Source organism: Strix uralensis, chromosome 26 (genome assembly GCF_047716275.1).
Source record: "Strix uralensis isolate ZFMK-TIS-50842 chromosome 26, bStrUra1, whole genome shotgun sequence".
In the NCBI taxonomy this organism is placed as follows: domain Eukaryota; kingdom Metazoa; phylum Chordata; class Aves; order Strigiformes; family Strigidae; genus Strix; species Strix uralensis.
Genome location: NC_133997.1, coordinates 422,546 through 448,429, shown reverse-complemented (window position 1 = coordinate 448,429; position 25,884 = coordinate 422,546). Strand labels below are relative to the sequence as shown.

At 62.9% G+C, this 25,884-nt stretch overlaps 5 protein-coding genes across 8 annotated transcripts in view; 4 read left to right on the top strand and 1 right to left on the bottom strand.

Annotated features, from left to right (window-relative positions):
- Window positions 1-1,641: 1,641 nt before the first annotated feature.
- CLDN25 (claudin 25) lies at window positions 1,642-3,368 on the bottom strand. The gene has a single exon (XM_074851127.1). The coding sequence runs from the start codon at window positions 2,677-2,679 to the stop codon at window positions 2,005-2,007; it is 675 nt and encodes a 224-aa protein (XP_074707228.1). The 5' UTR covers window positions 2,680-3,368; the 3' UTR covers window positions 1,642-2,004.
- Window positions 3,369-3,477: 109 nt separating this feature from the next.
- LOC141935136 (G protein-activated inward rectifier potassium channel 4-like) lies at window positions 3,478-6,899 on the top strand. Of its 3 annotated transcripts, XM_074851126.1 has the most exons (4): window positions 3,676-4,081; window positions 4,708-4,925; window positions 5,028-6,222; window positions 6,347-6,899. In XM_074851126.1, exons 2-4 carry the CDS (start codon window positions 4,752-4,754, stop codon window positions 6,682-6,684), a joined length of 1,707 nt encoding a protein of 568 aa, XP_074707227.1. In that variant the 5' UTR covers window positions 3,676-4,081; window positions 4,708-4,751; the 3' UTR covers window positions 6,685-6,899. The 3 variants fall into 3 exon arrangements, with proteins under 3 accessions (XP_074707225.1, XP_074707226.1, XP_074707227.1); XM_074851124.1 differs by having other exon boundaries at window positions 3,478-4,081; window positions 4,708-6,222; XM_074851125.1 differs by having other exon boundaries at window positions 3,478-4,081; window positions 4,705-6,222.
- A 1,614-nt stretch (window positions 6,900-8,513) lies between these two features.
- Window positions 8,514-20,255, top strand: UBE4A (ubiquitination factor E4A). 2 transcript variants are annotated; one of them, XM_074894884.1, is made up of 20 exons: window positions 8,514-8,837; window positions 8,929-9,105; window positions 9,329-9,441; window positions 10,075-10,227; window positions 10,349-10,508; window positions 10,705-10,907; window positions 11,785-11,976; window positions 12,802-13,135; window positions 13,358-13,484; window positions 14,420-14,727; window positions 15,560-15,692; window positions 16,652-16,839; window positions 17,238-17,338; window positions 17,426-17,539; window positions 17,679-17,840; window positions 18,236-18,410; window positions 18,511-18,691; window positions 19,128-19,275; window positions 19,515-19,672; window positions 19,811-20,255. In XM_074894884.1, exons 1-20 carry the CDS (start codon window positions 8,714-8,716, stop codon window positions 19,938-19,940), a joined length of 3,381 nt encoding a protein of 1,126 aa, XP_074750985.1. In that variant the 5' UTR covers window positions 8,514-8,713; the 3' UTR covers window positions 19,941-20,255. The 2 variants fall into 2 exon arrangements, with proteins under 2 accessions (XP_074750985.1, XP_074750986.1); XM_074894885.1 differs by lacking the exon at window positions 17,679-17,840 and having other exon boundaries at window positions 8,515-8,837.
- A 404-nt stretch (window positions 20,256-20,659) lies between these two features.
- On the top strand, window positions 20,660-21,753 carry ATP5MG (ATP synthase membrane subunit g). Its single transcript, XM_074894886.1, has 3 exons — window positions 20,660-20,818; window positions 20,941-21,101; window positions 21,573-21,753. Exons 1-3 carry the CDS (start codon window positions 20,755-20,757, stop codon window positions 21,669-21,671), a joined length of 324 nt encoding a protein of 107 aa, XP_074750987.1. The 5' UTR covers window positions 20,660-20,754; the 3' UTR covers window positions 21,672-21,753.
- Window positions 21,754-24,525: 2,772 nt separating this feature from the next.
- KMT2A (lysine methyltransferase 2A) overlaps window positions 24,526-25,884 on the top strand; it is a 47,868-nt gene continuing 46,509 nt past the window's right edge. The window contains exon 1 of the mRNA XM_074851063.1: window positions 24,526-24,901. Coding sequence (XP_074707164.1) covers window positions 24,554-24,901 — 348 coding nt within the window. The 5' untranslated portion in view covers window positions 24,526-24,553. The remainder of the gene's footprint in view (window positions 24,902-25,884) is intronic.

Below are 25,884 nucleotides of genomic sequence, written 5' to 3'. Positions count from 1 at the left end.
TCCAGTGTTTTGCCTTCACGTTCCTTCTGCCTTTCACGCAAAGAAAGGAGAGGAGGAAAAAAAAAATAATGTTGGCAAAGTAACGCAGAAATTTCTGCAGCTTGATGAAGCTCCCGGAGCGGCCGAACGGTGCGTGGGGTCACGAGATCCCCCGGGGTCTCCTGGGGAGCACGTGGGAGCCGCCACCACCGGGATTTCATGGGCGTTTGCAGAAAAACGGCTGAGTTTGGTGACTGGGAGCGGAGCAGGGCTCGGAGCAGGCACGCGGGGGAGCGGCTGCAGCGCTGGGCCTGGGGAATGGTCCCGGGGTTCGCTGCCAGGGCCGGGAGGTTCTTCGGAGGCTCCTTGTTCCCAGCGGAGGGTCTGTCCTGGAGCCCTGCGCCAACGCCTGGTCAGGCTACCAAGCTGCCCACGGCAGATGTGTATTCACATTAAATAAGTAGATCTAGGAGATCCCATAGCCAAAATCTCTATTTTCTTTATTAATTGGGGAATTGAAATGTTTAGTTACGTACTGAGCTGCTACCCCGACCCTGGGTTACAACGGCAGCGTCTCACCTGCTGCTGCTGGCATCGCTCTGACGAAATACAGATTTCCCGTCAGCAGCGCGGGAGGAGGGTTTGTTCCAACAAAGGGGACAGATGTTCCGAGGGCTTCTGTTCCTAGTACGAAATTTGTTGTAACTGGAAGTCGTCAGCAAGGCCCCTGCGCTCCGTCGCGGCGCGTTTCCCCATCGTTTGGGAATGAATGGCTCCCGCGGGAGCATCTCGCGCTCTCCCGGTAGTTTTGCGATGGAGCGGAAGCGCCGTTATCTGCGGAGCTCCAGCTGCCCGGAGCTGAGCCGGGCCTGCTCCGGGGAACGCGCTGCCGCTCGGCCGGGGGCTGCTCGTTTTTCTGCTTTTTTCCCTGTTGTGGTGACGCGAGTGGAAGGAGGAGACCCGCAACGTCCTTCTGAGGCTGCGATGAATGAACACGTCGGAGCAGAGACCCCGGGGCTGGGCCACTGCAGGCGTGAACCGCTCCCTCCTCCCAGACCACCGGCCGTTTCTAGAGGCGCTTGCGGGGCCGCCGCGAAGGACGGAGCCCCTGCCTCTCCCCTCGCCACGCGGCGTGACCGGCGCTGCCCCCAGCCCCGGCGGCGTGAGAAGCGCCTGCGGGTCATCGCTTTGCTCTCTCCCTGCCCACCCGCTCCTTTCTCTGCTCCTGGGCTGAGCAAAGGGCAGGTTTCAAAAGGGGACTTTTGGAGGAAAGCGGACTTTGCTTCCCGCAGGAATGCCGGTGTTGGCTGGGGGCTTCCTGCGCTTGGGTCACGCGCCCACGGCTTTGCGCCTGCAGGGATTAAACCGGCGCTGAACTCGGGTTTAACCGGCGCTGTAGCGGCGAGCTGGCTGCCGTCAGGGCTCGCAGTGTTAATCCAGCCTGATGGCCCGTGCTGCTGGTCACACCAGGCCTGCAAGCGGGCTCATTTTCCCTCTCCCCCTCGTTTTCCACCCTTCTCTCTTTTTTCCCCCCTCAGTCTTTTCTGGCCTGACCGAAGCATCGCTGGAGCGGCAGCGCTGCCCCTCGCAGCTCCCACCCTCTCTCCCCACTCGCGCCGGCTTCCCACCAGACGTGGCTGCACATCCGGAGCACAGAGACGCTGCCGACCACCGCCACCGTTTATTGTGAATACATCAGGGGGACCCGGGTGGGCCAGGGCTGAGCCGCTGCCGGGGCCGCAGCGACCAACCACCCCAGGCTGGGCCACGGGGGACCCACAGGGGAAGTTCACGCAGCATCATCCGTCAGTGACTCGCCCATGGATTCACCAGGCTCTGCCCCACGCCTGCTGTGGGGAAAGCTCTTGCTCCTTGGAAAAGAAAAAGTGAAGCAGGCACGCAGAGGAAGGAAAAAAAATCCGCAGGGCTGCCGCAGGGATTAGCCAATCCTCCTGTAAAAGACGCAGGAGCCATCCCTGTGCTGGGGAGAGCCGGGGTGTGCATGGGGCACGGCACCCCCAGTACCTAGATGACCAGGTCTGCGTTTTTGGGGTGGGGGTGGTGGCCCCCGGCCACACCCCGTGGGGTGGGGGGCTGGCGGCGGGCGGGGACCGGCGGCGTTGCGGCCCTTGCGGAGCGGGCGCTGCAGGCGAGGAGCAGCCCGCCGGCGGCGAGGAAGGCTCCGGCAAACCACCCCAGGAACGTGGCCTCCCCGAATTCCCACCGGGGGACGATGTCGGGGACGGTGTCGTCCCAGAAGTCGAGGACGGTGTTGTAGGCAACCCAGGAGACCGGCGCCAGGGTGGCCAGCGCCGCCACGCCGAACGCCGCTGCCCCGGCGAGCAGGAGCCGCTGCTTCAGCCCGGGCCGGTCCTGGCAGCTTCGCCAGCCCTCCAGCCCCGCGGCGGCCAGGAGCGCACCCAGCAGCCCCAGCCCGTTGGAGAGGCACATCAGGAGGCGGGAGACGCGCAGCTCGGGGGGCAGCGCCAGGAAGGAGCCGTGGGCTTGGCACTCGACCGCTCCCTCCTCATGGGCGATGCAGACCTGCCACAGCCCCATGGTCCAGACCTCCAGCTCGTTCAGGTCCAGGCTGAGGCTCTTCCAGAGCGGCACAACGGTGGTGACGCAGGAGGAGACCCACCCGAGGAGGGCCAGCAGCATCCCCCCGGCCTGCGCCTTGGCCTGCCAGCTCCCGGCCATGCTCCCTCGCCCCGCTCACCTGCGTGCCGGGCCGGGATCAGCCGCCCGGAGTGGCGGCCACGGGCATTAACGCTTGTGGAGCAGCGTCCGCCCAGCCGCCGGCCGCGCCTGGCGCCCAGGGGAGCGGACTCGAGCCGGCTCCTCTGACACCGGGGTGTGGCCACGGTCATTTTCCAGCCGTTGTTGGTTTTTCCACGCTAAAAAGGAAAGCACGCCCGGAGCAGCCAGGTGCATCCCCGCCGGGAGGCTGGGCAGGGCCCCGCCGCGGCCTCACTGTGCCGGGGAGGGTTAAGTCGAGGCACGCAAATCCTCCGAGCCTCTGGGCCACCCGGAGCGAGAGCCTTGGCAGGGAAAGTGCCTCTTGGCAGCGGCAGCTCTGGCCGTGGTGGGACGGGGAACAGACCCCGAGGCGGGATGTGGGCAGCGGGCAGCCAGCGTCAGGCTCTCCTCGGGGAGGGGTTGAGGCATCGACCCTCATTCGGTCATTAAATAAATACACAAAGGAGCCTCCGAGAGCTGCGTCAAGGACGGGGGTTCCAAGGGAGGGTGTGTCTACGAGCGGTGGGCCCTGGTCACTCTGCCCTGCACCCAGCACCGCACCAGGGGACTCAGTTTGTGGAACTCTACTTGCACAAACTCCTGCCTGGGAGAAGATACTCTGCTGGAAAAAAAAAAAAAAAAAAAAGATGGGGGGAAAAGGATGGGCGGCGTCATGAGGAAAATCCCAACTTTGGCGCTCGGCTCCCATCCGCCCCCGCGCGTGTCCCCTCTGCAGGGTCCAGCTTGCAGATTCATCTTCCCTGGGAGATTAGCGACTAATCTCTCCTTCATCTGCTGTCTTTCTTATCAGCGGGGCTATCGGGGGCCGGGCTGGTAAATCACTGAGCCCTCCTGGCACTGGGGGTCCAGCCCTGGTGAGCGTCGGGGGGACCTTCTCAGGGGCACCCCGAAAGGAGGGGGCGAGGGGGCATGGACCATGTTCAGCCTTGAGCATGGGCCAGGCGGGAGAGGGGGGACGATTCCCAGCCCTCACCGATGGTCCCGTCCCCCAGAGCAGACGGGGAGCATCATCCTGAGGGCGAGAGCTGGGAAATCTGCTGGGAAACCCCTCCTGCTCCTTCCCCGGGCACCAGGGCGCCCGCTCCTTCTGATTAAATCATCTCGAGGTAATTGTGCCTGTCGTTGAGACAGATTAACAGACGATCTTCTGCCACTGGAGCAGGATTGGCGGCAGCCGCAGAGCTCCCCATCCTTCCCTCCCACCGGCCGCGGCGGCACAGCCCGGCGGAGGATTCCCGTCCGCGACCGGCGGGAAGATGCCCGGCAGCAGCCGGGGTGCAGCGGGAGCCACGAGCCCAGGACAACGTCTAACGGTCCGGCAGCTGCCGCGCCTGGACATGAGGTGGGTCCCTCTCTCGCCGGGCCCCGCGCGGGGCTGGGGGCCGGGAGGTCAGACCCGAGGGCCACCGGTCCTGCCACGGCACTGGCAGGAGGTGCCGTGGGCGCGGTCCCACCCCGGGAAGCGGCTGGGGATGCTCGGCGGAGGCAGAGGGCCCACGCTCCGTCCCCGTCCCCATCCCTGTGGGTCGCATTTCCAGGCCCGTGACCTCCCATCACATCTCCCCATGGGGACCCGGCTGGACTCAGCCCATCCCAAGGAGCCCGGCCAGGGGGTCTGTGTCTCTGCCCCCGGCACCCGGGGCCACCCGTTTCTCCTTGCAGCTCTTTAGAGAACCAGCGATGACGGCCGCGGCGTGGGTCAAGCGTGGAGCGCAGCTGCGGGCCCTCACCCGGAGTTTGCCCGCTGCCTCCTTCCCCGGCCTCTGCAATGCAATTATGGCCCCTAATTGGCTTAGCCATCTGGTGCCGGCCGGTAGTCGCCCCGGCATGGCTCGGTGGCTGGCACGGGCACTGCCGGACGAGGGCAGCCCCGCTGGACCCTGGCCTGCAGGGATGCGGAGAGGGGCTGGAGCCCCACGTCACCCTCCGCGTCCGAAATAACCCCCGGCTTTGTGTCCCCCGCAGCAGGACCGCGCACCCAGCCCGGGGCTGAGCCCTGCCCCGGCACTGCCATGGTGCTCCCCTGCGACCGCAACAGCGTTGGCGGCGACTGGCTGGCGCCCGAGGAGCCCCGGGGCCGCAGCAATTCCATCCCCCCGGCGCAGACCCCCACCGCCAAGCACATGCTGGCTTACCTGCCCCGGCCGCCCACCGACACCAGCCGGTACGGCACCTTCCCCCAGAAGGTATGGCGCGCGCTGGGCTCTCAGGCGTTCCTCGGGCAGGATGCCGCCGGGCGGTTGCGGTGGCTGCAGGCGATTTCTGATGGGCTCCTTTCTGCCCCGCAGCCCGAACTCCCGGCCGCCCCCGGGGCTGTGGCGGAGGACGGCTGGCAGCAAGCCGGTGCCGGCGCTGCCAAGAGAAGCAGCCTGATGCCAAACTACCTGTCCCCGCCCCGCCGCCGCGGCGGCTTCATCGCCGGCGAGCCGTCCCCGCCCTCCAGGCATGGCAGCGTGGCCGCCCAGCACCGTCCCGGCGATCTGGCCCGGTGCCCGCCGGCCACCCCGCAGGAGCTGGGCACCCACTGGTACCCACTGCAGGTGCCGAGCGTGCCCAACATCCCTGGCTCGGCGCGCAGCAAGAGCCTCACCCGCAGCCCCGTCGCCGCCGTCCCCGCCCCAGAGGGGCTGCCGAGCCGGTGCCGCAAGCTGCTGGAGGAGGACGGCCCCATGGTGCAGGCCAGCAAGCGGCAGCGCCAGCGCTACGTGACCAAAGTGGGCAAGTGCCAGGTCAACCTGGGCAACATCCAGGAGAAGAAGCGGTTCCTCTCGGACATCTTCACCACCATCGTGGACCTCAAGTACCGCTGGTTCCTCTTTGTCTTCATGATGTGCTACATAGTCACCTGGGTGGTCTTCGGCACCGTCTACTTCTTCGACGCCTGGGTGCGGGGCGACATCAGGCACCGGGGCGATCCCGAGTGGCGGGCGTGCATCGAGAACGTGGACGACTTCATCTCGGCCCTGCTCTTCTCGGTGGAGAGCCAGCGGACCATCGGCTACGGCTCCCGGATGGTGACGGCCAACTGCGCCGAGGGCGTCATCCTGCTGATGGCGCAGTCCATCGTCGGCTCCATGATCGACGCCCTGATGGTGGGCTGCATGTTCGTCAAGATCTCGCGGCCCAAGAAGCGCGCCCAGACCCTCATCTTCAGCAAGAACTGTGTCATCTCCCGCCGTGACGAGAAGCTCTGCCTGATGTTCCGGGTGGGGGACCTGCGGGAAAGCCACATGGTGGACGCCAAGATCCGGGCCAAGCTGATCAAGTCCCGGCAGACGGCCGAGGGCGAGTTCATCCCGCTGGAGCAGTCGGAGCTGAACCTGGGCTACGACACGGGGGAGGACCGCCTGTTCCTGGTGGAGCCCCAGATCATCTGCCACGTCATCAACCGCCGCAGCCCCTTCTGGGACCTGTCGGCCGAGTCGCTGCGCCGGGAGCAGTTCGAAATCATCATCATCCTCGAGGGCATTGTGGAAGCCACAGGCGAGTGGGCCGGAGGGGGTGGGGGGTGGCCCAGGGCAGGAGGCCCCCTCATTCGGTGGCCGGGGCGGGGGGGGGTGGGGGGTGGGGTCGGTGCGGTGGCGGCTCAGCCGTTGTCTCGCCACAGGAATGACGTGCCAAGCCCGCACCTCGTACACGGAGGACGAGATCCTCTGGGGGTACCGCTTCGAGCCCTGCATGTCCCTGGAGAAAGGCGCCTTCCGGGTGGATTACAGCCGCTTCGAGATGACCTTCGAGGTGCAGACGCCGGCGGCCAGTGCCAAGGAGCTGCAGGAGCTGCGGGAGCTGGAGCAGCGGGAGCGCTCCGTGCTCAGCCTCTCCTGGGCCCCCGTCCCGCAGCCCAGCGCCCCGCCGGGCACCGCCGCCGGCCCCGGGGCTCCCGCCGGGCCCAGCGCCGCGGGGGGCGGCCGGGACGAGGCGCCGCAGCCGGGGGCCAACCCTTGAGCCGCTCCAGGGGCTGCGGGACGGGGCGCCCAGCCCGGCGGGGGCCGGCGGCGGGTCCCGCACCGACAGTGCCATAGCCCCCCCCCCGCCGCGGGGCGCGCCGGCCTCGCCCCCACCCCACGCGCGGCGGCGTTCGCACAGAGTTGTTCTTGTGGAAGAAGGGCCGCGAGACCCGGACAGCGGGGATGAAAGTCTCTTCGTTAATAAACCCCCCACAAACAAACCACCGGCGCTCGGTTTGTCCGTGCGATACTGGCGAGGGGCCGCGCAGACCCCGGCCGGGGGGGGGGGCGGGGGCTGCTGGGGGGGGTGGGCTGCTCAGGGGGAGCCCCGGTGACAGAGCATCACCCCCTGCGCCCAGCAGGACCCAGCTGTGACCCCACGTGTGGCTCCAGGACCCCCTGCACCGCCCCACACACCCCCCAGCATCACCCCAGGCCCAACACCCCCCCCCCTCCCCCGACATTCCCAAAGTGCCCCCTAGCCCCAAACGTTGCCCAAAGACACCCCCCCCCCCCCCCCCCCCCCCCCAATCAGGAAACTGTCACATTCAGCCGGTGCTGCCCGAGGCTGAGACACAGTTTAACAGAATCAAGTTGATATAATTAAATTAATTACATCAATAGAATTAAATTAATGGCATCAGGCAGGTCAGTAGCCGTTCCCGCACAGGGGTGCCCCAGCCGTGGGGGGGGGGGGGGGGGGGGCACCCGAGGGTAGCCTTACCCGGGGGGTGTGTGTGGGGGGGGGGTGGGTGGGGGTGTGGGTGTGTGTGTCCCCAGGCCCCCAGCACAGGGTAACTCCTCAGACCCGCCCATGCCACTAATTACTAATCACTGGAAAACGCTGCAGAGCGGCTGCGTTTGGGCCGTCCCGGGTCCCGCTGGCGTGGGGGGGCTCAGCGAGGGGTCGGGGGGGGGGGGGGGGGGGGGGGCACAGGCAGTGCCCCCCCTCCCCACAGCAGCCCCCCAGCACTGCGCTTGGTGTCTGTCGCTTGATGGGAAGGAGCAGCCAAGATCCTTTTGGGGGTCCTTTGCTGCCGCATTCATAATTTGATTTTTTTTTTTTTTTTTTTAAATTATTAAACTGCTTTTAGCTCAACCTGGGAGTTCTTTTTCATCTTATACCCCCCCCCCGCCCCGCTGAGGATGGAGCAGTTGGGTGGGGACCTGGGGCCAGCCAAGGGCACCCCGCAGTGTACGTGTGTGTATGTATAGTGGGGGGGGGGGTGTGAGCGAGAGAGCGCGCGCCACACAGAGCTGCTTTCTCACACACTCATATGTAACTACAGACACACACCCCCCCCCCCCCCAAAAAAAAAAAAATTAAAAAAAAAATGTTTGGAAAATTGTTTTTTAAAAAAAAAATTAAAAAAAAAAAAAAAAGAGCATGTTTTGCTATCTTTATGCAACTGCAAACAGGTATTTACGTATGCAAATGAAAGGCATGCCATCATGCATACATAATCACATAATAATTATACAATTTGCATATCAATTAGATGATTTGCATACCAATTGGGCTATTTGCATATCATTGGCATTCACACGCGCAGGTCGCCGGGACGATAACCAACACAAACGGGGGGATCACGCAGAGGTTTGCAAACGCGCAGGGCCCGCGTCCGTGTGTCCCCGTGTCCCCGTGTCCGTGTGTCCCCGTGTCCCCGCGGTGCCGCAGCCGGGCGCTGGCTCCCCCCCGCCGCCAGGGGGCGGTGCCGCTCGCCCGCCCTCTCCCCGCCCACCGGGCTCTTCTTCCCCGCCTCCTCGCTGCCCCCACTTCCGGCGCGTGGCGGTGACGTCACTTGCGGAGCGCCGCGTGACGTGCAGCGCTGTCCGGTGGCGGCGGAGCGGCGGAACGCCCCGGGCCCGCTGAGCGCCGAGCTGGGCCGCGGCACCGGTCGGCGGCTTCGCAGCGAGCGGGCCGTCCCCCGGGAGCGGGTCGGGGGCTGGTCGGCGCCGCCCGGGCGGTCCGGGCCCTGCCCGCAGCCCTGCCCCGGCCCCCCCGCATGGCGCGGCCCTGAGAGGAGATGACCGACCAGGAGAACAACAACAGCATCTCCAGCAACCCCTTCGCCGCCCTTTTCGGCTCCATCGCCGACGCTAAGCACTTCGCCGCCGTCCAGAAGCAGCAGCAGCTGCGGCAGCTGACAGGTGGGGGGGGGGGCGGGCGGCGCCGGTGCCCCCGGCGGAGCCGAGGCTGCGCCCGCCGGAGCGCTGAGGGGCTCCGTCCTCTGCTCGGCAGGCGACGAGGCGTCGGTCAGTCAAGATGACTCCGACAACAGCGTCTCTGAGAGCCTGGACGACTGCGACTACTCGGTGGCCGAAATCAGCCGCTCCTTCCGCTCGCAGCGGGAGCTGTGCGAGCAGCTCAACATCAACCACATGATCCAGAGGATCTTCCTCATCACCCTCGACAACAGTGAGGCTGGGAGCCCCCCGCCCGGGGCTGGGGAGGTCCCCTTGCGCTGGGCAGCGTGGGCCGGGCCCGTCCGAAACAGGAGGAGGGAGCTGGGCGAGGGAGAGGGTGCCTCGGCGCGGCAGCCTGCGGCTCTGCCCGGGGCAGGGCCCTGCCCGCCGGGCCCGCTGCCCGCCGGCGCATTCCCCACAGTCTGGGGGTGCCAACTGGCTCACGTCTCCCTCAGGCGACCCCAGCATGAAGAGCGGGAACGGGATCCCGGCGCGCTGCGTCTACCTGGAGGAAATGGCCACGGACCTGGACGACCAGGACTGGCTGGACATGGACAACGTCGAGCAGGTAGGGCCGCCGGCCGCGGGCATTGCACTTGCTTTGGTGGCAGGAATTGGGTTTATTTCCTCACGATGGTCCCTGAACGCAGCCCATGTGCGAAGCGGGGCGCTGCTGGTGGCGGCTTGGCTGGAAACGGCCACGGGGTGTTTGGCGTACGACACTGAGGAAGGTTTCGGCCACGCTGCTCCCCGAGGCTGCGGGAGTTTGCTGCTGCGCAGGTCGGCTGGGGATGGGCAGGGGAACAAATTCAGCCCAGATGGGGCGTGAGGGGAGACTCGCCCGCGGCCGCAGGTGCTGCCGGCAGCGGGGCACTGCGCCGTCTCCTGTGCTGCCAGGTAGAACCTTGTGATCCGCTTTTATGCACGTGCTTGGCATCGTTTGCAGATGCATTAGTCGTTCCTGGAGGGTTTTCCAGTGAAAATAACTCTTGCTAGGGCTACTGTTGCTCTCAAAGGGAGCTGCAGAATTTGCTTAGTCAAGGAGCAAGCCTGAGGGCTGTCAGTCTAGTGCTCTGTTACCTAATGAGAGCTCTCCCGAGCAGAAATAACGTAGCCTGTGCTGACGCGGGGCTTCTTTTTGTGGAGGGATTGTCTCTCTGCCGGGGCTGTTTCACTTTCCGTCATCTTTGCTGGTGCCTAGGCCCTGTTCACCCGCCTGCTGCTGCAGGAGCCTGGAAACCACCTGATTTACATGACCTCCGCCAGCACGCAGAACCTCTCCGCTGACCGGGACGCAGGAGAGAGACAGATCCTGCGCTACCTCTACGCCTGTTTCCAGAGGGCAAGAGAAGAGGTGGGCAGGGGCTTCTGAGGAAGAAGGCAGCTTCGCCACCCACCTTCTGTGACCGAGCTGCGGCTCTAACAATGAGCAGCAGGTGCCGGGGCCCCAGCTCTGTCCTGTTCTCCCTGCGCAGATAACCAAGGTCCCGGAGAACCTGCTGCCCTTCGCCGTGCGCTGCCGGAACCTGACCGTGTCAAACACTCGCACCGTCCTCCTCACCCCGGAGATTTACGTCAACCAGAACGTGTACGAGCAGCTGGTGGACCTGATGCTGGAGGCGCTGAGAGGGGCGCGTAAGTCGGGCCAGGCCGCGCCGCTGGGCCGCCGCGGCGAGGCTTTGCGTTGAAGCCTGCGGGAAGAGCGTGGTGGAGGGGGGCGAAGTTTTGGCTCCCCTTGTCGCTACGGGGGAGGGCTGCGTTTCGCATATACACACGCTGAGGGTCGGCCGCTTGGGGGATCGTGAGTAACAGCCTTGCTTCCCCCTGCTAGACTTCGAGGACGTGACGGAGTTTCTCGAGGAGGTCATAGAGGCCTTAACGATGGACGAGGAGGTGCGGACGTTTGGGGAGGTCATGGTTCCGGTGTTTGATATCCTCCTGGGCAGGATCAAGGACCTGGACCTCTGCCAGATCCTGCTCTACACATACCTCGACGTGCTCCTCTACTTCACGAAGCAGAAGGACATAGCAAAGGTGGGTGCCTTGGCCTGACGAGGGCTCCTCGCGGGTCCCGCTTGCAGGGGCACGTTTACAGGACCTAATTGTTAAAGAATTTCACCAGACTGGGTGTATCTCTAGGCTGGCTTTATTAACAACTCAGAGCTGGGCCGTCACCTCAGAGAGTGGCAGTGGCTAACAAAAACCACCTTCTCTATATATGATTCTACATAACATTATGCAATACAAGTGTCTTTGGTGTTTTCCCACGAACTCTTAGCTCGTAATTCTTCATCAATTTCAAAAGTCCATTATATTTCACAGCTTCAGCTGATTCTTATTGTTCTGTTCCAATTCTTGCTTCAGTTTCAGTGTCGTCTTTTGGGTCATCATCATCTTCATCTTCTACTAGTTTTCATCTTGCACAATTCTGAGAAAGACTTCAAGATGTTCTATTAAAAGCTTAGGCAGAGCAAGCAGTTTCTATGTACTAAATTCTCTTAATCTAGCAAAACACCTGTGTTTAGTCAATTAATTATCCTTTGTTAAAACTGTTTCTATATGATTAGCTTGACTGGGTTTTAAACCAGCCTTGGGTTGGGACTATGCAAGTAGTAGGCTAAGAACACTTTTCAGGCCTGTTGAGCAGCATTCTGGTTGCCTTACAAGATCGCTCAGTCCTGAACACATTTCACTAGGCCTTGAAATCTATTTCAAATATACCAGAGGTTATATTTAAAATTCTTCTACACTAGTCTGTTGGGGTGGAACCGACGGTACAGGGCACAACACCTCGTGCGTGTGCTCTTACCCCTCTCCACCGTTCTGATAGCCTGCCCCAAACCCGTAAGCTTGGTTTTGGTTTTTACTGGGATTTTATACAACTGTCGGCATGTCCTCCTGCGCTCTCTAGGTTTTCGCGGGCTACATCCAGCCCAAGGACCCCAGCAACGGGCAGATGTACCAGAAGACTTTGCTGGGTGCTGTTTTAAACATCTCCTGCTTGCTGAAGACCCCCGGCGTCGTGGAGAACCATGGCTATTTCCTGAATCCATCCCGATCCAGCCCGCAGGAGATCAAAGTGCAGGAATCCAACATCCATCAGGTGGGCGGAAGCGCTTGTCGGCCTCTCATTGCCTGGGGGTTAAAGACGGGGTGTTGGGCTGGAGTCCCACTGCTGCCTCTTTAATCATCTGCCTGTGACTAAGCAAGTCACAAAACCGCTTTGGGTTCTCCAGCTGTAACGTGCCAACGGTCTTGCCCGCTCCCTCGGGTTATTGTCACACCAGGCCTCGTGTCAGGCCAGTCCTGTTCTATCAGAGCATTGTCTGAGCTTGGGGAAGAGGGTCCGGAGGGACTTGTGCCACAGATACCACCACCCGAACTGGAGGTGCTGTGTGAAGCTGATTTACTTTGGCTGTTGTAATCACCAGGAAATAGTTTTCTCTACCTGTCCTGTAATTAAAACGCTAATTGACTCCCCAGCAGAGAAAGTAAGTGGCAGGCAACATTCTCTCTCATGATGAAAGTAAATAGCTTCCTCAGGGGAGCAGCACTGGGGGTGTTTTGGTAGGTGAGGCCACGGGATATAAATACAGGAGTAGACTGGGGTGCAGGAGCGGTCACAGAGAGGGGTTTTCCCAGCCACGCGTTCTTTCAGGGTCATTTTTTCTGCCAAAAACGTGTTAAGAATTTTGGGTTGTTTTGTGGAAACAACTTGCTCTCAACTGTGCTTCTCAGCATGTCCCAAACAATTCTTTGCTGCCGGCCTCAGGATTTGACCCGCTCGTAACGCGAGTGTCTGACGGGTGATTAACTGAGGCGTCCCAGCCGGGATTTGCGGGAAGGCCCTGCCCTGGGCGAGCTCTGAGCGCCTGAGCGAGCAATCCCGCCGATGACCCCCTCCACCCTGTTCTGTTCCCCGTAACAGTTCATGGCCCAGTTCCACGAGAAGATCTACCAGATGCTGAAGAACCTGTTGCAGCTGTCTCCAGAGACGAAGCACAGGATTCTCTCCTGGCTGGGGAACTGCCTCCACGCGAACGCGGGCCGCACCAAAATCTGGGCAAACCAGATGCCGGAGATCTTCTTCCAGATGTACGCCTCGGATGCCTTCTTCCTCAACTTGGGAGCTGCCCTCCTGAAGCTGTGCCAGCCCTTCTGCAAACCCAAATCTCCGAGGCTGCTCACCTTCAACCCTACGTACTGTGCCCTGAAGGAGCTGAACGAGGAGGAGAGGAGGAGCAAGAACGTACACATGAAAGGTGCGCCCAAACTTCGGGGGAGCAAGGAGGGCATCTCACAAGGTGCCTCCTCAGCCTCTGCCGGTAAAGGGAGAGTTAAAGGTGTGACTGAAGAGGAGTGAGGGGAGAGCTGGGTACGAGTGAAACGCTGCCTGGCACCACCAGCAGTCGTTCTGTGTCTCCAGCTCTCTCCTCGTCAGCGCTGCCAGGGAGGGCTTGACCCGGAGACGCTTTTCATTCCAGGTTTGGAAAAAGAAACGTGCTTGATACCCGCCCTGAGCGAGCAGGAGCCGGAGTTTGCCAACAGCTACAATCTGGTGACGGAAAACCTGGTCCTCACACAGTACACCCTCCACCTGGGCTTCCACAGGTAGCTGCTCTCGGATGGCGCCCGGTGCTGCTTGGCTCCCGTGAGTGCCCATGTAAATTTTCAGTAAATGCTCAGAACGCAGAGCAGGGCGGTGGAGCTGCCGAGTACCTTTCGCTGCACGTTTTGACCGATGTTTGGCTGATTTCAGAAGGAAACTTTGTCCGCAGTTGCTCACAGTTAACACGAATGGTCTTACGGGCTCCACATTGTTTATAGAACTGTAAGAGCCAAGTGCTGGGTGTCTGTGGGTCGCTCAGTTCCCCTCTCTCCTCAGGGGAAAGGGCCTATTTCTCTACCAGAAACATCTCAGTGGCAGAGCTCCTGCCTGCCGCGAGCTCCCCGAACTGCCCCAGGAGATGGGCTGCATGAGAAGCAGGTAGTTGTCTTGTTTCCAGGAAAGGATTTTCTGGACACCAGAACATGCTATTTTTCTCAGCTTCCTTCTGCGAATTGTTGCCTGGATACTGTGAGGTCACCACTGATCTGAGCTCCGTCCCCTTCTGGTTTATTCTCTAAATATAGAAATCAGGGAAAAAGTTATGTGAGTGGCTCGTTGCTGGGAAACTGAAAATGTCGCCTCGCAGGCGTGTCTCGGGCCTGCGGGATCCCTGACCTGGTACCCTCGGGGGCTCGCAGCCGCGCTGGCTCACTGTCCGCGCCCCCCAGGGGCCATCGCAGCCACCGATGGTTTGCCAGGCCGCTGGGCGAGCCGCTGCTGTTCCTCGGCGGGGCCTGGCCTCCTCCCCAGCCCCGGCTCGCCGTTCTCTAAAGGCCCGCGATGGCCGGAGCCCCAGCCAGAGGAACTGCAGGGGAGGGTTTGAGTGGGGCCGTGCGGAGCCGTCTCAGAAGCAGGGTACGAGAGTGCGCTGGCTCCTGTGTCACTGGGGTGGCCGCGCGTCTCATCTCAGCCCCTCCTGGCCTTGTTTTCCGGGCAGGTTGCATGACCAGATGGTGAAGATAAACCAAAGCCTTCACCGCCTGCAAGTGGCGTGGCGAGAAGCTCAGCAGAGCTCCAGCCCGGCTGCCGACAGCCTGCGGGAGCAGTTCGAGCGCCTCATGACCATCTACCTCTCCACCAAGACGGCGATGACGGAGCCGCAGATGCTGCAGAACTGCCTGAACCTGCAGGTGTCGATGGCGGTTCTGCTGGTGCAGCTGGCGGTGGGGAACCAGGGGACGGAGCCGCTGGAGCTGAGCTTCCCGCTGCCGCAGGTGGAGCGCAGCGCCTTGGCCTACGTGCCAGGTGAGGCCGCGTGTCCCACGGGCGGCGCTCTGACGCCGTCGGCTGCGTCCAGACCTCCTTGGGTTTAGAGCTGTGACACGTACGCGGCCCGATGCCTCGAGGTGTTCGTAGCACTGGGGTTTCCTCTTCACCCTGAGAGGCAGAAAGGACGTCCCAGCTTTGAAAAGGAGGGGTCCAGAGGGTGCAAGGAAGCGTAGGGAGGGTCAGCCGCCGCTTCAGACTGCCGGCAGCTCCAGGGAGAGCTCCAGGTTCCCCTTCCGGGCTGTAACCCAGGTACCACCTGGGTGAGCACTGCGAGAGCCCTCCCGGGAACCACATTTCTGCCCACAGTGCTACAGCTGGTGGCATCTTCGTGTAAAATCTTCTCATGGAAGAGGGTGCCCCTTAAAATAGGGGATTTTGGAGGGGGCATGCTTCCGGTGTTGATGCTGCTAAGCTTTGAAAGATCCCACTCGCAGCCGAGTTGCAGAGTTTCCCCAAACACAGTATTGATTTACTATTCTTTCTATGTGAAAAAATCCCCCTTGAGGTTTCTGATCTCTGTAGATCCCTTTCCCTTGGGGTTTTTTAGTGTAACAGCAGGTGCTATCAGCAGACAGCTGCTGGGTCTCACCCCACAAGTGACCTGAGTTGGGAGGGAGGTGAAGTGAATCCCATGCGTTGCTGATTTCATCAGGCCAGGCATCCTTCACGACTGCGGTGTTCGGACACAGCTAGTTAGTTCCTGAAACTTTACTCAGAATTGGTGCGGTGAGGGGAGAGCAGACGGGAGGCTAGAAAAGGGCAAAACGAGCTGCCAGAGGAGGAACTCCTGTACAACCTCTGTTTGCAGAGTTCTTTGCCGATAATTTGGGCGACTTCTTCATTTTCCTGCGGCGTTTCGCTGATGACATCCTGGAGACTTCCGCCGATTCTCTGGAGCACATCCTTCACTTTGTTACCGTTTTCATGGGCGACGTGGAGAGGTATGTGCTGCCCCGGGTGTGCACCCTGGGGCTGGTCTGCAGAGCACCCAGTGGGGAAGGCCTGAGTGCCGATGTTGGTGACGTCTTGAGGCTTGGCTTGTACAGCGCGTTGGTCTCTCTGGAAAAGCTGAATCCTGCCCACAGCGACCAAGGTCCTGCCCGAAGGACGCGGGGTGCAAAGGGGATTTGGCGTCTGAGTGCTTGTTGGGTTGTGTTACACAGGAGCCTCCTCACTCAGAGCTGTAGGGATCGATCTGTTGGGGTATCTCTGCGCAGGCTGCTGCAGTGACTGAGCACAGGACACGGAGTAGTTTTATTGATCTCCCTGATAAGACGTGGCCGCCAACGCTGCGTTTCTGCCGTTGGTTGGTTTACAGTCACGTGTGTAAACAGAGCGAGCTCCTGGCGGCGGCCGGAGCAGAGTTTCTCGCGGCGGGCGGCTCTCGCTGTTCCTGGCCAGCGGGGGCTGTAGTTCCTCCTGCAGCTCCCTGCGGCGCGGCCGTGGGCTGGGGTTTGGCTTCTGTCCCCCACGTGCAGCAGAGGACAGTTACGCCGTCACCTCAGTGTTTGTAGGGGACAGCAGGGTCAGCCCGCCCAGCGCTTTGGGCTGGCGGAGGAAATAGGAAGCGAGTTGCTGGGTGGCAAGTAACCGGCTGGGGCGGCAAGTTGGGATCACGCAGGAGCTGCAGCTGAGCGGCGTGCGCTGCTGGGGGGGGAGGGAAGTGGCCTCGGCGCTGTCCCCGCTGCCTCTGGCACCCAGATGTGGGTACCGAGCGGGCACCTTTGCCCCTGGCTCCGGTATGGACCGAGCGCAGGGCGCCGGCATGCGCCTCGCAGCTCTGCAGCAGCGGGCGCTCCTGCACAGGTGGGTGCAGCTCCGCGGGGGATTCCTTGACAGCTTGGTCCCGTGCCCCAGCCCTCATGACATCCTGGATTCGTGGTGTTGTTTTCTCTCACAGGATGAAAAATCCTCACCTGCGAGCCAAGCTGGCGGAGGTGCTGGAGGCTGTGATGCCTCACTTAGATCAGGCCCAGAACCCACTCGTCTCCAGCGTGTTTCATCGCAAGCGCGTGTTCTGCTCGTACCAAAACGCTGCCCAGCTCGCCGAGGCGCTTATCAAAGTCTTCGTGGACATCGAGTTCACGGGTAAGCGTGGAAGGGGAAGAGTTATCTTCCTTCTGTAACGTCTGCAGGGGGACGTCTCCAAGGTTTGAAGTATGTGGGTGCAAACAAACGAATCGATTCGCTCGGCTGCGCTGGGCGGGTGGCGCTGCAGCAGAGCGTTGGTCCTCCCAAACGTGCGGCTTGTGCAGAGCCCGTGTCTCAGAAGGATAACGGCCAGAGCTCAGGCTTTGCAGCTCAGCACCACTAGTCACGGGTCCTCACCCGCCCTCCTTTAGCGTGGGGTCGGTCCTACCGCTCCAAAATCGGTCACAGATTTCACTGCCCTGTACGGGAGCCGGGTTTTTATTTCAGAAGGAATTGACAGCCCCTGCCTGTGCCCACCACCCGCTTGAAACACTCTTCCTTTTGCTTACGTCTAGGTGACCCGCACCAGTTTGAACAGAAGTTTAACTACCGCCGGCCCATGTATCCCATCCTGAGGTACATGTGGGGCACGGACTCATACCGGCAGAGCATCAAGGTGAGGGGCAGGGCCGTGCATCAGCGGGGGTGCGCAGCTCTGGGCGGGACTGCGCCGCGGCGTTCACCACACTCTCGGTCCGTCCAGGCTCTGGCTGATTACGCCTCGGAGAACCTGGAGGCCATGAACCCCCCGCTCTTCCTGCGCTTCCTTAACTTGCTGATGAACGATGCCATTTTCCTGCTGGATGAAGCCATACAGGTAGGGCTGAGCGCGCGCTGCCAGCGTCGCGTAAGCAGCAGCTCTCGCCCCGCTGCGGGCGGCCGGGTGCATCACTGACCTCCCCCAGAACCGTATGGTCGGCTCGCTCTGGTCCTGCCCGATGAGTCTGTGCTTGCAGGAAACGATTCTGGGCTGGCGTGGCCCACCCCTGCTGCGAGGAAACGTGCCTGTTGCTGATCGGGCGCAGCCAGGCTTTAAACAACCTCCGTGGTTTGTGATCATCCAGGCCCCTTGGCGTTTCCGCAGGTGCTTTATCCGAACAAAGGCCTCTTGTCCCCAGGTAGTTGTCCTTCGGGTTTACAGGGTGAGCGCCAGGTGAACCCGTGTTCCTGGTGCACGGATGGTCTCTCCGTGCCTGTTGCTGCTAGAAAGGGCTTTTTTGGGAAATGTTATGGAATTGGTTGCCGGGAGGCTGGCGGATAAGACAGATGATGTGGACGTTGCCCATCTGGTCGTGACCATTTCTGGACTCGCTGTGGTTTGCCGTCCAAGCGAACATTCTGTGTTTTATGAAACGTGGGTGGTTGGGAGAGGCCTTCTCAAACCTTCTGTTGTACCTTTCATGGACGAATTGTCCTCTGCTGGCCCAGAGCGGCGTGGACCAGGTCTGGCTTAGCCACCACAGCCCGTTTACCTGCCTACTCCCCCACACGCTTCCCTGCCATGTCTTTGCAGTACCTCAGTAAGATCAAAGTCCAGCAGATCGAGAAGGACCGTGGCGAGTGGGACGGCCTGTCGCAGGAGGCTCGCCGCGAGAAGGAGTCGAGCCTGCAGATGTTTGGTCAGCTGGCGCGCTTCCACAACATCATGTCCAACGAAACCATCGGCACTCTGGCCTTCCTGACCTCAGGTGGGGAGAGCAGCGCCTCCCTCCTGTGCGCCTGGTTTTAGGGCATTGGAGCAGGAGGGGATCACTGTGGGGCTGACAGGATTGTTGGTTTCTGTTCCAGAAATCAAGTCCCTCTTCGTGCATCCTTTCCTTGCCGAGCGCATCATCTCCATGCTGAACTATTTTCTGCAACACCTGGTTGGGCCTAAAATGGGAGCTCTGAAGGTGAAGGATTTCAGTGAGTTTGACTTCAAGCCGCAGCAGCTCGTCTCTGACATATGTACCATCTACCTGAACCTTGGGTAGGTGCCAAGGAGGGGCTGGCACGGGGGCTCGTGGGAGCCGTCCCGGGATGTTGTGGCGAGCGGGGCCCCATGGCCCGCTGTGGGGCGGGGGGGGAGCCTCCCCCAGGAACGGCACCGGCAGAATCGCTCTGCGTGCTTCCCGGGCCTTCGGCGGCCTCTCGCAGCGTGCGCTGCTCTCCTGTAGCCATCTTCGTGTCGGTTGCCCAGGAGGGCAGCGGCAGCCCAGCTGGCGGGGGCGGAAGTGAAGCGCAACGGCGGTTACGTTCATACTGTGGGTCGCTCAGGAGAGGGCCCGGGAGAAATGCTGAATTATGGTTGAGCTCCCTGGCTTTGAGTTATTTGCTGTGGTAACGCAGCTGTTGTGGGCACTGTGTTTTGCAGCCCGATGAATGTGAGTTCTTCAATATTTGCTGTCTTTTCGCTCATGGTCCAGGGATGAGGAGAACTTCTGTGCCACGGTGCCCAAGGACGGACGCTCCTATTCGCCAACGCTCTTTGCCCAGACCGTTCGGGTTCTGAAGAAAATCAACAAGCCCGGCAACATGATCGTGTCTTTCAGTAACCTGGCTGAGAGGATCAAGGTGAGAACCAGAGTGAATTTCAGCTCGCAAAAAAACGCAGAACGGGTTCCTGGCATCCTTTTCCGTCTGCATATCACTGCGTCTTTGCCGCAGAGCTGGATTTCTGGGAGTGGGGCAGGGCAGCCGGGGGGGCTCCCTGCCAGCACACACGGGCAGATGGTTCCGCTGCACGTTCGGAGCAAACCTGGTTCAGAAAGAACAGGGAGACCGAGTCTCTAAAAGCTGTGCGGGCCTGGCAGTCTCTTGCAGACCGGCAGCAGCAGGAGGAGGAGACGTACGCGGACGCCTGCGATGAGTTCCTGGACCCCATCATGAGCACCCTGATGTCGGACCCCGTGGTCCTGCCCTCCTCCCGCGTCACCGTGGACCGGTCCACTATAGCCCGGCACCTCCTCAGGTACGCGGCCCCGAGACCTGCTGGGGATCAATTTCACCTGTCCAGTGACTCGTCCTGGCCTGCCTTCCTTTTTTTTTTTTTTTTTAATTTCTAGTGCTGGGACTGTCCAGATAATCCCCCCGGTGCTTTGTCTTTCAGCGACCAGACGGATCCTTTCAATCGGAGCCCCCTCACTATGGACCAGATCAGACCAAACACAGAGCTTAAAGAGAAGATCCAGCGGTGGCTTGCGGAGAGGAAGAAGCAGAAGGAGGACACACTGGACTGAAAACCAGGATCTCAGCCCTCCACCTACAATCACCGGCGAGATAAATGCCTCGCAGGGGCAGCGGCTGGAGCTCCAGCCCGTCTCTGCAACTCGCCTCCGGCGTCTCTCCCAGGACCTTCCCTTCCCTCCCTTGTTCTGTCTCTTCCTTTCAAGACTTTACTCTTTAATACTAAGACTTCCCACTGCACTACAGCTTTGAGCCTCTGCCTGGGCGGAAGACCGCAGCCTCTCCTGCGTGGCCCCGTGCCCCGGCCGTCTCCTTGTTCTGTGCGTTGGCCATGTTCCTCTCCAGCCACACCAAAAACCTCCCTCTGACCCGTGGCTGTGTTTCAGCTCTGTAAGCGTTCGATCAGGGGAAGGTGCTGCCTCTGCAGCCACTCCCGGGGCTCGCCGCGGGCTGGAGGGGGACGGCAGCGCCGACCTGCCCAGGGTTTCTTTGCCAAGCGTTGGGGCTTGGGAATTAAAAGCAGAGATATCTTACACCTGGCGGTCTGGCAGCTGCGGGGAGGAGGGAGGCCCCAGCCCCTCGGTGGCGGCGGGGAGGCCGCCTCCCCCCGCGCGGGGAGCGAGACGCGAGTGGGTCCGTGGGCCGAGGCCGGGAGCGGCACCGCCCGGGGCTCGAACCTGGGGTCCCCGCGGCGGCGCGTCCCGCCCCGCCCCGCCCCGCGCACGTGGCCCGGGGTCCTGTCTGCGGGCTGCCCGCGGCGGGCGCCGGGCGGGCGGGCGCCGGGCGGGCAGGCGGCGCGCGGGCAGCCGCGGCGGCGGGGTCCTGGGAGGCGGCGGCGGGGTGACATTCAGCGGCGGGACCCGCAACATGGCGCAGGCGGCGCAGAGGCTGGTGCAGCGCATCGCCGCCCGCGGGCCGCAGCTCCTCAGCGGTGAGCGCCGGGGGGGCGGCGGGGGGGGGCGGCTGTGGGGCGGGAGGGACGGGCCCGGGGCGGCCCCGCGGGCATCGCCCCCCCGGCAAACGGCTTTTCCCCCCCCTCCGCTCTCCCGGCAGCCGCCGTGGCCTACTCGAAGCCGCGCTTGGCCACGTTCTGGTACTACGCCAGGGTGGAGCTGGCCCCGCCGAGCCCCGCCGAGATCCCCCGCGCCATCGACGGCATGAAGGCCATGGTCAGGAGCTTCCAGAGCGGCCGCCTGGCACAGCTCACCGTCAGGGTAAGGGCTAAGAGCGGTTTGTCGCGTCGGCTTTGCCTAAACCCGCCCCCCCCTCGGCTAGGCCGGGCTCGTGCCCCTCGGGCCCCCGCTGCTCTCCGCCCGCGGGAGGAGAGTCTCGCTCGGCGGCTGGTTCAGCCCAACCGCCTGGAGCAGGCGGTGTCGTCGGTCACCCTCAGAAAGGACGTGTTTCCCACATAAATGGGTTAAGAAACGGCCTTTGGAAAGGGCTGTAAAACCCCCGAACAACAAGCGATGCTGTAATGCACATTTTAGCCCATCTTAATGACGTCATCTGCTGAGGGGTGGCTGAATGCGATCAACGCTCCAAGGCACTTTTGGTTTTTCGCTTAAACTCCTGCCTTGTGCACTGGTTGACGGCTTTGCTGGTCATACGTGCCGCTTGACTGCAGGAGCGAAGCAGGGAGCTGTCGCGGGAGCCGGTGGTCTAATTGGTGGCTTTTTTCCTCTCAGGAGGCGCTGAGGAACGGTCTGGTGGCCACGGAGGTGCTGATGTGGTTTTACATCGGGGAGATCATAGGCAAGGGTGGCCTGATCGGGTACAACGTCTGAAGACTCACCCCCACCCACGCCCTTGTTGGGGCCGTGGTCCCGAGTCTGTAACGGGGTCTGTGACAATAAAGCCAGGAACTGATGTCGAGCTGTCGTGGTCTTTTGTGGCGGTCAGGGCACGAGCCCATCCCGACCCGTGTTCTTATCGCGCCTGGGCCCATTCCCTGGACGACGGCTGCACCTCAGCAGCAGCGTTAGGGAAGGCCTGAGAGCCCAGCATTCCAACTGAGACGCTTTCGTTTGTTTCCGAACATATTTCGCATCAGCTAGTGGGAAAAGAAACGCCAGTGCGTTATTTACACAATCCCAGCCATCTGCCCCGGCTTGTGTCGTGGGGTGCGTAGCGCTACTCCAGGCGGTTCTGCCGCTCCGGGGTGCGACTTGTTGAGTGGAAATCTGTGAAGGTAAGCGGCACTCCGCTGTCCCTGTCCCCTCGGCTCGCCGCCAGCTGGAGCTGTCAGCTCTCTGCAAATCCACAAGCTTGCCCAGTTTCCACCCGCTTTTGTAGACGTGTGTACAAAACCTGGTGAGTCCCCTGCACTCTGACGTGTGTTCAGAAAATAATTCATAGGAGGAGCTCTCCGAAGCCAGCAGTCGCGGTGGGTAGGACTTCTCTGCTCTTACTGTCTTAGAAGGAGGTTCCCAGTCACTATCGCTTCTTGTCGGTACTGCCGTCGTGCATTCGGCTCCCCTGTGAACCTGCAGCCCCCACCTTGGGTGCCCCCAGCGACCCAAACTTCTCCAGGGCGGCCGCAGCGGCAGCGCAGCGATTTCTCCTCTCCCTGCAGCAGAGCTTCATCCCAGCAGCGAGTCTCCTGGGCCCCTGACGGGTCACACAGGTGAGCTCACGCGTTTTGTATTTGGTGACCAGAAGGTCCTTGGTGGCAGCAATGGAAACTTGTTTTTTTTTCTTTTGTTAACAAGAAGCGTTCCTGACCCAGCAGCTGTGGGTCACAGCTGGTCACAGGCCACCTCCACGCGACAGATGGGGAAACTGAGGCTCGATGAACTCACCGAGTTGCGCAGGTGAGTCTGCGACAAGGGCAGCGACGGGACCCCTGCCCAGATTCGGCGTCCGGCCTCGCTTCTCCCCACACGCCTGTCCAGGAGGTTGCGATTTCTGCCGAGCAGCAGCGGCCCTGCAAAACCTCTTTTATCCCTGGGGCTTGCTGGGTGCTGCTGTTGCTTCCTGCACTGCTGAGCTTTTGTGCTTTCTCACTCCGCTCGGAGGAGCTGACGCTTTCTCCCAGAGGGCACCAGCGAATCTAACCACAGCCTGGCGGGTGCCCGCGCTGGGGAGGGTGAACGACAGCCCCGAAAACTGCCCCTCCCCAGGAGCTCTGGGCTCCTGCCATCGCCAACCTGCCAGCAGAGATACCGGTGAGGGGAACCCGCCGGGCCCCTCAGCGGGAGTCTGCAGCACATACTCCTGAATAAGAGAGGGAGAGGTCACAGATGGGGTTTAAAGTGGTCTCTTGGTTTGCAAAAGGTGTCTGGAGCCAAGAGAACCTCCCCGAGAGCCTGGTTTGGCTCAGAGTTCTGCCTGTCCCGTGCAGCTTCTTCCTACGTGCGCGTGCTGCGCTCTCGGGGCAGTGCTGGGTGGCGGGGGCTGTCACCCTCCCCTCGCTGGGAGGGTTGGATTGAACGTGACTAGCAGAGCAGGGGAGAGCTTGGAAGCCCCAGTCCCTTTCACGCTCCCTTGAGGGACAGAAACCATCAAATTTCAATTTTTGGAAGACCCCCTGAGAAGCCCCCCTAGCCCTGCTCCCAGAGCCCCCCGGCAGCGTGTCAAGTGTGGAATAAGCAGAAGCGGCTTCTGCAAACCCAAGGGGCTCCAGAAGCTTTTCCGTGCTCTTACACACCGCAGGTGTTGTGGGGTCGCTCCTGGAAGGAGCAAACAGCCTTTCCCTCCTCCTCAGTCCCTTTCTCCCTTGGGCTGATGAACTGTAAAGGAAAGGGGTGTTTCCTAAGTCCTCTCTCTTCGGGGAGCGTAGCCGATGAACACTCGTGTGTTCGCAGCGTTGCCTTTCTCAGGGCACCGCGGGCTCCTGCCGGACGCTCAGCCCGGCCTCACGCGGAGGCGGCGCCGTGACCCCGGGGACCGGAGGCAGCGGCCAGCCTGGGGCCGTGGCCCTTCCCTGCTTCCCGGAGGGGGCACCGGCCGGGCCCTGACGGGGCCAGCGGGGCGAGGGGGAGCAGGTACGAGGCGGCAGCGGGGTGGAGGGGCAGGGCTGGCGCCGCTCCCCCCCGCGCCCGGCGCGGCGGCCGCTTCCTCCCCTTAGAGAGCGTCTCGCTCCTCGGCCGCGCTGCACCGGTTTCCCGGGCGGGCCCTGAGCTCCGCACCGGGCGGCTGCAGCCGGAGGGAGCCTGGCGGCGCCGGGGAGGTCCCTGCGGAGGGGCCCTGTCAGGCGGCCCCGGGAGGCCCGGGCCGCTCCCGCCCGGCGGCCGGCGGGGCGGCCGACGCCGTATGCGCGGTCCCGGGCGCCGGCGGCTCGCACCCTCGCCTGGCATTGCTGCCGCGGTTATGCGGGCTGCTTGCGGCCCCGTTATACGGCAACCAGGTTCCGGGGTGCGCCCGCTCGGCGCCCCGCGCCTGTATGGCCCTCGGCGCTATGAGCGGCCGCGGCGGCGGGAAGCTGCGCTATGCAGGACGGGGGGCCGCGCTGGGGCTCGGGCCCGGGGCCCTGCATATCGCCCAGCGTTATTCCGGGCCAGCACCCGCCGTGCATGGTTTACTCAGGTGCCCGGGCGGCGGGATGGCGGGGCCCCGCAACCTGCATGGCACCCGGCGTTATGCAGGACCTCTGCGGGCCGGCGAAGTGATATCCAGGGCGCGGGGCGCGGCCCGGCCCCGCTCTCTGGCTCGTCGCCTCACAGTAAAGATGGCGCACAGCGGTCGGTGGCGCTTCCCGGCCCGGCCCGGCAGCGGCGGCTGGGGCCGCCGGGGGCTGGGGGGGTCCCGGCTGCGGGTGCCGGCCGTGCGGAGCCTGCGGGCCGCCGAGCCGGCGGCGGCGCCGGCGGCAGCGGGCGAGGGGGAGCGCGGCGGCCCGTGCTCCGGCGGGGCGGCGGGAAGCGGGGGAGGCGGGGCAGCGCCGGGCTCCGGCGGCTCCGGGGGCCCCGCGGCCGGGGTGGGACCCGGCTTCGACGCGGCGCTCCAGGTCTCGGCCGCCATCGGCATCAACCTGCGGCGGTTCCGCGCGGCCTGCGGCGCCGAGGCGGGCAGCGGAGAGGTGAGGAGGGGCGGCGGGGCGGGGGAGGGGGGGGAGGACGGCGGCGGCGGTGGCGGCGGGGAGGGCGCGGCGCGGCCCGCGGGTCCCGGCCCGCAGCATCCCCGCTCCGCCCCGGCGGGCGGCACACACACCCCCCACCCCCCCCCCCGCCCGGACACACCTCCCGCGCCCGCGGGGCCCGCGCCGCCGCTCCCGCTCCCCGCACAAAGGGCGCGCCCCGCCGCCGGGCCCTGCCGCCGCCTGCCCGCGGTCGGCGGGGGGGGACGGGGGGGGCGACGCGGGGAGCCCGGCGCGGTCCCTCCCCGCGCACGCGACTGGCCGCCGGTGTGTCCTCGCCGTCGCCGCCTCCATTATCCAGCTCCCGCGCTCCCCGCCACCGGGAGGTAGGATGGGGCCGGGGGGGCGGTGGCGGCTCCTCTCCCCGCCGGGGGCGGTTTAACCGGGGCGCGGGGCCGGGCTCTCGTTTCTCTCCGTTGCGGAGGATGCTCGGCGGGGCGGTACCGCGGGGGGGGGGCGGCCGGCTCCGGGGTGTCGGCCCCTCCTGCGTGCCCCGCGGGGGGGGCCGGGCACCGGCCGCCCAGACGGACCCCGGGGCAGCGGGGCCCGGTGCGGTTCGCTGGCACCCAGAGCGCTTTTTTTTCTGCTTTTGCTTTTTTTTTTTTTTTTTTGAGTTGCTCTTCTTCCTGCCTTCATTTTTATTTTTTTTAAGCCTTTCTAAGGCAGCCAGAGCAAGAGTCTGACAACAACCCACCTATTGACAGAACAGGGAAGACATGATGGGGGTGTGTTACTTACTACGAGCTGCAGCCTTCCTTTCCCCCGATTCTTGTTTTGCAGCACTTGTTAGCTGCGTCCTTGCGCCGGCAGGAAAATTCCCCAGGTCCTCTGTAGCAGGAGTGCTTTATTGTTTTTTTGAAAGGCCAGTTCTCTCTTCTTCTACAGGCAGGTTGTCAGCTGCAGAGCGGGTGAGCGTATCTTTGTCT

What these genes read in the sequence shown, in the direction of transcription:
- CLDN25 (XM_074851127.1), bottom strand. Translation starts at nt 2,679, where the DNA reads ATGGCCGGGAGCTGGCAGGCCAAGGCGCAGGCCGGGGGGATGCTGCTG.
- LOC141935136 (XM_074851124.1), top strand. Translation starts at nt 4,752, where the DNA reads ATGGTGCTCCCCTGCGACCGCAACAGCGTTGGCGGCGACTGGCTGGCG. An exon ending in GGGCATTGTGGAAGCCACAG is followed by an intron (nt 6,223 to 6,346) that starts GCGAGTGGGCCG and finishes GTCTCGCCACAG; the next exon opens with GAATGACGTGCCAAGCCCGC.
- UBE4A (XM_074894884.1), top strand. Translation starts at nt 8,714, where the DNA reads ATGACCGACCAGGAGAACAACAACAGCATCTCCAGCAACCCCTTCGCC. An exon ending in CAAGAACGTACACATGAAAG is followed by an intron (nt 13,136 to 13,357) that starts GTGCGCCCAAAC and finishes TTTTCATTCCAG; the next exon opens with GTTTGGAAAAAGAAACGTGC. An exon ending in CAAAGGCCTCTTGTCCCCAG is followed by an intron (nt 17,841 to 18,235) that starts GTAGTTGTCCTT and finishes ATGTCTTTGCAG; the next exon opens with TACCTCAGTAAGATCAAAGT.
- ATP5MG (XM_074894886.1), top strand. Translation starts at nt 20,755, where the DNA reads ATGGCGCAGGCGGCGCAGAGGCTGGTGCAGCGCATCGCCGCCCGCGGG. An exon ending in CGGGCCGCAGCTCCTCAGCG is followed by an intron (nt 20,819 to 20,940) that starts GTGAGCGCCGGG and finishes CTCTCCCGGCAG; the next exon opens with CCGCCGTGGCCTACTCGAAG. An exon ending in TGGCACAGCTCACCGTCAGG is followed by an intron (nt 21,102 to 21,572) that starts GTAAGGGCTAAG and finishes TTTTCCTCTCAG; the next exon opens with GAGGCGCTGAGGAACGGTCT.